At 43.2% G+C, this 8,707-nt stretch overlaps 1 protein-coding gene across 28 annotated transcripts in view; it reads left to right on the top strand.

Moving 5' to 3' along the window:
- The first annotated feature begins 860 nt into the window (after positions 1 to 860).
- The window catches only part of map4k4 (mitogen-activated protein kinase kinase kinase kinase 4), a 114,530-nt gene continuing 106,683 nt past the window's right edge, over positions 861 to 8,707 (top strand). For 21 of the 28 annotated variants that reach the window (XM_090230117.1, XM_090230114.1, XM_090230112.1 and 18 more), the window contains exons 1-2: positions 880 to 1,228; positions 1,533 to 1,598. In XM_090230117.1, the coding sequence (XP_090086243.1) occupies positions 1,172 to 1,228; positions 1,533 to 1,598 (123 nt within the window). In that variant the 5' untranslated portion in view covers positions 880 to 1,171. Of the gene's footprint in view, positions 1,229 to 1,532; positions 1,599 to 1,709; positions 1,786 to 8,707 lie in introns of all 28 variants that reach the window. The other 7 variants (XM_090230118.1, XM_090230097.1, XM_090230110.1 and 4 more) reach the window with 5 other exon arrangements.

Raw genomic sequence — 8,707 nt, 5'->3', positions numbered from 1 at the left:
TGTGTCATTCATCAGCCGCCATCACCTCATGTTTCAGCATGATAATGCACGGCCCCATGTCGCAAGGATCTGTACACAATGGAAGCTGAAAATGTCCCAGTTCTTCCATGGCCTGCATACTCACCAGACATGTCACCCATTGAGCATATTTGGGATGCTCTGGATCGACCTGTCCAGTTCCCGCCAATAACAGCAACTTCACACAGCCATTCAAGAGGAGTGGGACAACATTCCACAGGCCACAATCAACAGCCTGATCAACTCTATGCAAAGGAGATGTGTCATGCTCATGAGGAAAATGATAGTCTCACCAGATACTGACTGGTTTTCTGATCCATGTCCCTACCTTTTTTTTAAATGTATCTGTGACCAACAAATGCATATCTGTATTCCCAGTCATGTGAAATCTTTAGATTAAGGACTAATTTATTTATTTCCTTATATGAACTGTAACTTGGTAAAATCTTTGAAGTTGTTGCATGTTGTGTTTATATTATTGTTCATACCTAGTTTAGGTAGGCTATATGCATGGATGGCAGGTAGCCTAGCAGTTAAGTGTGTTTGGCCAGTAACCAAAAAAGGTCGCTGGTTTGAATCACCAAACCGACTAGGTGAACAATCTGGTAATGTGGCCCTGAGCAAGGCACATAACCCTAATTGCGCCTGTAAATCGCTCTGGATAAAACGTCTGCTAAAATGTAAGTGGATGTCGTTTTATGAAGACTACAAAAAAATGCTTAAAAATACATTATTGTGAGCTAATCAGCATGGCACATACATTCAGCATGTTTGGATTAATTTATTTTGGGGAGAGGGAGCCGCTGCTCCCCCTATCTCTCTACTGCCCTCATTCAGGCCCTGACCGATTCAGCTTCCTCTGTTGGTGATGCTTTACAGGGGAGTGAGTGAGAGAGCGACAACAAGAGAGAGGGAGGCAGGGGGAGAATAGAGAAAGCAAGCAGCACTCTGCACTGCCAGCCGCGGTAGCTCAATATGGAGTAACCGCGTAGGCTCGACAACGACGGGAGTACAAAGAACAACCCGTTTTGGATCGAAATTACATTCACAAGGAATAAGGGATCACTTCCAATAATGAGATACGACATTGCATACACACAATCAACTTGAAGGGAATAAAATAGACTTAGCAATTTCTATGTATTATTGAAAAATGGCGAACGAGTCTCCAGCTAAAAGTCTAGTTGACATAGACCTTGCCTCTTTGCGGGTGAGTGCAATACATCTTATCTCTGAGGATGTACATTGTTTGCTGTCCAAATCCATTTATTGACTCAACCATGGGCTAAACCAGCGTAAAATGTTTTACAAATGGGATGTGTTGTTCTTGGTAGGATAGGAGGATAATACATTCCTCTATCTTTCCTTTGTTGGCAATGCACTGGCATGTGAGGCAAATCTGGCGCTACTGCCTAATTGAACGGGTTGTAACGTTGGCCATGATACTATGAAAACCACCCATCTTTCACCAAGTTATTTGATAAATGTTAACCATTTCTTAATTTCATTTTCAGGACCCAGCTGGTATTTTCGAACTGGTGGAAGTGGTCGGCAATGGCACGTATGGACAAGTATACAAGGTTTGTTTGCGTTTCCCAATTTCATATAGGCAATATATAGCCTATTGTAGGCTGTCAGAGACCACCGAAAATAGGCGTAAACTGTAGCGCAAACATGTATTTTTCTCCCAGTTTGAGAGAAATGGCAAATAGCCTATAGACGGTTGGACCAGTTGCGGACTGGATTATTACTGCGCTGAGATGTAAGGTATAGCCTAAAGATTTAGGCATGTGCATTTCCTTTTCTTAACGATTTTGTCGTGTGTTTTATTGTGTTAGGACTAACTAACTGCAACCCATCAGATTTAACAAGCCAAACCAGCTCTAATTTGTCTGGCGATCCTTATCATAGGCGCCTGACCGACTTCTCCCCGTGCGCTACTGGGTGTGCACCGTTGCGCATACTGTATTCAGATCCAATGCAGTGATGAGCTATTATTGACATGCCACTTAGTCGATTAGCAAAGTATGGGATTCGATGTGGAAGCGATTGTCCCGTGTAGCCCAGTTGGTAGAGCATGGACAGGGTTGTGGGTTCGATTCCCACGGTGGACCAGTACGGAAAAAAATATTAGAATATATGCACTCACCACTTACTGTAAGTCATTCTGGATAAGCGCGTCAGCTATATGACAAAATGTAAAATTGTGCCGATAGTATCTAGCTACAGCCATCACGTCTCACCGGAGTGGATAGAGCAGACTACATCACATCCTGTTGTTTTGAAGCTGCTGTTATCTGGTAGAACGGAAGGGAGATTGGGAGAATATGTCCAGACCTGTTGTCACCTGATTTATTGGTCACAAATGGTTGCCGATGGAAAATTATAAGACCTTGGTCAAGTGTATTGCTTAAAAACTTTTGAATGGCCAATTTGATTCTCACTTGATTTAGCTTACCTGGCAATCTATGCAACGGGATAATCCCAAAAGTGCAAACTCAAAGCCAAATCAATTGTACCATATTATTTTTGTTATATTAATATTTACATATGTAAAATACTAAAAGATTTAAAAGCATTTAAAATATGCATTTGATCCGTAACAAATAATCTGTTAAATGAACATTTGGGCAATTGAGCCCTCTTCCGAGTGGCGCAGTCTAAGGCACTGCATCTCCGTGCTAGAGGCGTAACTACATAGGCACAGACACATGCATACAAACACATGATAACATACACACTATACACACACGCACACATGTATTTTGCCTTGTAGATATGTGGTAGTGGAGTAGGGGCCTGAGGGCACACACTTAGTGTGTTGTAGATATGTGGTAGTGGAGTAGGGGCCTGAAGGCACACACTTAGTGTGTTGTAGATATGTGGTAGTGGAGTAGGGGCCTGAAGGCACACACTTAGTGTGTTGTAGATATGTTGTAGTGGAGTAGGGGCCTGAGGGCCCACATTAGTGTGTTGTAAGTTCTGTAATGAATGTATTGTAATTTTTTTTAAATGGTATAACTGCCTTAGTTTTGCCGGACCCCAGGAAGAGTAGCTGATAATAAATACAAATACTACAGACCCTGTCCAGGCTGTATCACAACCGCCCGTGATTGGGAGTCCCATAGGGTGGCGCACAATTGGCCCAACGTTGGCCGGGTTTGGCTGGCGTAGGCCGTCATTGTAAATAAGAATTTGTTCTTTATTTATTTATTTATTTATTTTTATTTCACCTTTATTTAACCAGGTAGGCAAGTTGAGAACAAGTTCTCACCTACAATTGCGACCTGGCCAAGATAAAGCATAGCAGTTCGACACATACAACAACACAGAGTTACACATGGAATAAAACAAACATACAGTCAATAATACAGTAGAAAATCAGGTCTATATACAATGTGAGCAAGTGAGGTAAGATAAGGAAGATAAAGACAAAAAAAGGCCATGGTGGCAAAGTAAATACAATATAGCAAGTAAAACACTGGAATGGTTGATTGGCAGTGGAAGAATGTGCAAAGTAGAAATAAAAATAATGGGGTGCAAAGGAGCAAAATAAATAAATAAATACAGTAGGGAAAGAGGTAGTTGTTTGGGCTAAATTATAGATGGGCTATGTACAGGTGCAGTAATCTGGGAGCTGCTCTGACAGCTGGTGCTTAAAGCTAGTGAGGGAGATAAGTGTTTCCAGTTTCAGAGATTTTTGTAGTTTGTTCCAGTCATTGGCAGCAGAGAACTGGAAGGGGAGGCGGCCAAAGGAAGAATTAGTTTTGGAGGTGACCAGAGAGATATACCTGCTGGAGCGCGTGCTACAGGTGGGTGCTGCTATGGTGACCAGCGAGCTGAGATAAGGGGGGACTTTACCTAGCAGGGTCTTGTAGATGACCTGGAGCCAGTGGGTTTGGGGACGAGTATGAAGCGAGGGCCAGCCAACGAGATCGTACAGGTCGCAGTGGTGGGTAGTATATGGGGCTTTGGTGACAAAACGGATGGCACTGTGATAGACTGCATCCAATTTATTGAGTAGGGCATTGGAGGCTATTTTGTAAATGACATCACCGAAGTCGAGGATCGGTTGGATGGTCAGTTTTACAAGGGTATGTTTGGCAGCATGAGTGAAGGAGGCTTTGTTGCGAAATATGAAGCCATTTTTAGATTTAACTTTGGATTGGAGATGTTTTGTGAGTCTGTAAGGAGAGTTTACAGTCTAACCAGACATCTAGGTATTTGTAGTTGTCCACATATTCTAAGTCAGAGCCATCCAGAGTAGTGATGTTGGACAGGCGGGCAGGTGCAGGCAGCAATCGGTTGAAGAGCATGCATTTAGTTTTACTTGTATTTAAGAGCAATTGGAGGCCACGGAAGGAGAGTTGTATGGCAATGAAGCTCGCCTGGAGTGTTGTTAACAGTGTCCAAAGAAGGGCCAGAAGTATACAGAATGGTGTCGTCTGCGTAGAGTTGGATCAGAGACTCACCAGCAGCAAGAGCGACATCTTTGATGTATACAGAGAAGAGAGTCGGTCCAAGAATTTAACCCTGTGGCACCCCCATTCTTAACTGACTTGTCTAGTTAAATAAAGGTTCAATAAAATAAATAGTTTTTTTTATTCATGAATTGATGGAAACACTCCAACAAACATATGGATTCACAATAATGTACACTATACCCTACTGTATACCATGACTGGGCTGACCAGGTCTGATTCATTGCAGATCACAGTCAGGGGCCTAGTAAAGGACTGAGTCAATATCCCCTGGTCCCTTGGTGGGCTTTGTTATTCACACACAGTGATCAAAGCAGACCTCCATTAGCCCTACATAGCTGTTCAGCAGCAGGGTATGACAAAAACATGTAATAATCATACCAGAAGACATTGAGAGTGGAGATAAAGACCGCTCCTTCCTCAGAAGGTTGACATCAAGATGGTCAACATCAAGATGCAACCATGAGTTTTCTGTAGTGTGTCATTATCTTGATTCTGGGTCATTCCAAATGATTTCAATCACTTTCTGACTGCACCCCTTTTGATTTGAATGAAACCTTTCATACATGTTTGGCCACCACCTTTTCTTTCTTCAAGCGTGTGCAGGCACAACAAACACCCCAGATGATGTAAATAGGGTTGAAGCTACAACATATTTGAACATATTTTTTTTTTAGGGGAGATGACTCGTATTTAGATAATTTAACTTTAAAGCTTAAATTTTGTAAAACACACTTTTTTCTCAACGAAGTCATGAAGCAGTTTATAAACCCTGTTTATAAGCTTTAAAATAATAGCAAGCTGAAGTGATTATCTTTTTTAGTGATGAAGGGTGGGATATGCCAAATGGGTCAACTTTGAGCACCTCTATCTCATGAATGTTTTGTCATTCAGGTCCAAAAAGTCACTTTCTGACCACTTCTACCATGGGCAACCATGTATGGAAGGCTTCATTCAAATCAAAAGGGGTGAAATCAGAAGGTGATTGAAATCATATGGAATGACCCTTCTGTCTAAAACCATCCACTTTGCATTTGGGTGTGTGCTGACAGGAAGTCTTCCTTTTAGGGACAATAGTCTGGGTAGCCATTTGATTAGGGGTTCAGGAGACTTATGGCTTGGGGGTAGAAGCTGTTTAGAAGTCTCTTGGACCTAGACTTGGCTCTCATGTACCGCTTGCTGTGCAGTAGCAGAGAGAACAGTCTATGACTATGGTGGCTGGAGTCTTTGACAATTTTTCAGGCCTTCCCCTGCCACCGCCTGGTGTAGAGGTCCTGGATTGCAGGAAGCTTAGCCGCATTGATGTACTGGACCCTTTCGCACTATCCTCTGTAGTGCCTTGCGGTCGGAGGCCGAGCAGTTGCCATACAAGACAGTGATGCAACCAGTCAGGATGCTCTCGATGGTGCAGTGGTAGAACCTTTTGAGGATCTGAGGACCCATGCCAAATCTTTTCAGTCTCCTCAGGGGGGAACAGGGTTTGTCGTGCCCTCTTCAAGACTGTGTTGGTGTGCTTGGACCATGTTAGTTTGTTGGTGATGTTGACACCAGGGACCCTAGGAAATGTTAAATGCTTTTCGACCTGTCCCCAAATTAATATAGTTGGCTCAGATATTTCAAACTGCGTGTCCTGATTGTGTCTGGTGTGGGTGAACAAAATCAAAATTTGCGCGATCGTGGTCTGGTCAGCATGTTAGCTCTGGGGAGTGGCACAAACAATTTGCATTTGATTTGACTTCTCTCCACTCGGCTATATATAGTAAACACATATATAGCCGAGTGGAGAGAAGTCAAATCATGTTGACTTGTCTGCCAATATCGTGAAGGCCCTTAAGGCTGCCGATGGATAAAGCCTAATCATTCCTGTGTGTGTGTGTGTTTTACTACTATGCAATGCACACTTTGAAGACTGCCTATGCACGTCTTGGTGAGCTAGTAGAGGCCATAGACTGAATAAACTGTTCTGAGTTCCCCTGGTATTGGCTTGTGTCTCTGGAAACAACACAGCATGAAGAATAAGTCTATATGCTTTGGGGGTTTAAAAAGCGTAATTTTGCTCTAGCGCATGGCGGGCATGGCAGTAGTGAGACCATGTCATTAACTGGGAGCCAGGCCGTTTAGAAATGCTCTGTAACACAAATTGGCCTTGACTTTTGGAGTTTAACTTCCTTAAGTCTTAGTGAATCATCTCATATGCTGCAAGTTTGGCAAGAATAAACCAAGCTTTTCTTCCATGAACCACATTCATTTAGTGGCTAGGTGTGTGTGTTTGGAGTTTGCACATGTTTTGATCTATGGCTGTGTGTTTGTGTTAGGATCTGCATGTGTATATTCGATTCACAACCCATTTTGATTGGCCATCATACTCAGACTAGCCAATGGCAGCTGTGTGCCTTTGTAGCTGTGTGGACTGCAGCTGTTCAGATGGTAAGAGGGAGAGGGAGAGAAAGAGACATCCCTTAATCAAAGGTGCTTTTGTTTTGAGGGTAAGTCCCTGCAGGAGTTGTAATGGAAAAACAGCATGCATGTCTCACACTATCTGGTCCTAAAAACATCCTACCCACACTGCCAACAGTCAGTCAGCAAGGAAATCTGGCATTCCCTCGTGTGAACCCCTGGGTTCTTAAACGTTTTCAGCATGGGACCCATCCGAAATTCTCAGTTTTCCTGGGATCCAAGTTTACAAAACACGCAACTATATGGAATATCGGTACATTTCATTGCCCTTATGCCCATTAACAAATGCAACATAACAATTAAATGAAATACCCATATAAATAGCTACTCATGTTTCTTTCCCTATTAAAAACACTCTTACATAGCTGTCTAGGTTGGAACTGTTGCTGTTAAAATACAATAAATCATTTTAATTCTGAACTGGACTAAACTGATTGATCACATCACACCGATTTAGACCAGAAAACACACAGTCCTAATGAGAGGTGTGTGACTGGTGGAAGTTTTCAACAAGCAGGTCTATTCTGGGCTCAGTTTTTGACAGTGTAACCCTGAGGTCATGTTCAGCATTGAGTCTGTTACTTTACTTGTTTCTTAAGTATGCCAGAGTTGCATCAAACTGGATCAGAACATCTACTGTTTTCTCAGCCAGGCAGGAGACCGCAACCTGCTGTAGATGAGCAACCCAGAAGTGTGTGAGTGTGTTTGCCTCAAAAGTCAATCAATGTATTCCAGTTCAGAATAAAAATGATTACTTGTTTTTTAACAGCAACAGTTTTTATTTTTTTCATCTTCATCTGTGTTGTTACTTAGGGTAGCACTATCAGTAGCTAGATAGCTTGCTTTGGCTAACATTAGCTAGCTAGCTATTAGCTGTGTAGAAGGGGATTGTTTGAAAGAGAAACTCACATTGACTACTATGAGAGATAGTATACTCCCTTATTTCTGCTTGTCATCACCTTTTATAAAATGACAAAAATGCCTTGCTAGCTGACTTACTTTTCCACTGTGGAAGCACTGTTTCCTGAAGCATTCTGCCCTGTTCTGAAAGAACTCCCTGGGTTTACCATCATACTGTGGATGTTTGGTCAAGACCTGTCGTTTTTAATTTGTTTAGTTTTGAGAGACTCACTTCCCTGCACAAAACACATTGTTGGCGCTCCTTGTTATTTATCAAAGTTTGTATTAAACCAAGAGAGAGAAACTCATTGCTGTATTTGCGTTCCATGACAATTGAGCTCAGTCAGATCTGGCTAGTTTGAGTCAATTCGATGATGGCGAGTGGGAATGACAAGCCAGTGGCTGAAAGCACTTCATCTGCTGCTGAACAACAGCACTACAGTGTGTGGGTCGCAGAGTGATCTTCAAGAAAACTGCCCAAAAAAGATCTGGTAAACCGTGAAGCACACGGGCATCTTCCACCCACTCGCGCAGCTGCCAAACTGAGCCGAGACACCGCTGTCAAACTGAGCCGAGACACCGCTGCCAAACTGAGCCGAGACACCGCTGCCAAACTGAGCCGAGACACCGCTGTCAAACTGAGCCGAGACACCGCTGCCAAACTGAGCCGAGACACCGCTGCCAAACTGAGCCGAGACACCGCTGTCAAACTGAGCCGAGACACCGCTGCCAAACTGAGCCGAGACACCGCTGCCAAACTGAGCCGAGACACCGCTGCCAAACTGAGCCGAGACACCGCTGCCAAACTGAGCCGAGACACCGCTGTCAAACTGAGCCGAGACACCGCTGTC

The sequence above is a fragment of the Oncorhynchus mykiss genome, chromosome 3 (assembly GCF_057628025.1).
Source record: "Oncorhynchus mykiss isolate SJ-2025 chromosome 3, ASM5762802v1, whole genome shotgun sequence".
NCBI classification, from domain to species: Eukaryota; Metazoa; Chordata; class Actinopteri; order Salmoniformes; family Salmonidae; genus Oncorhynchus; species Oncorhynchus mykiss.
This window is presented reverse-complemented; position numbering and strand designations above follow the sequence as displayed.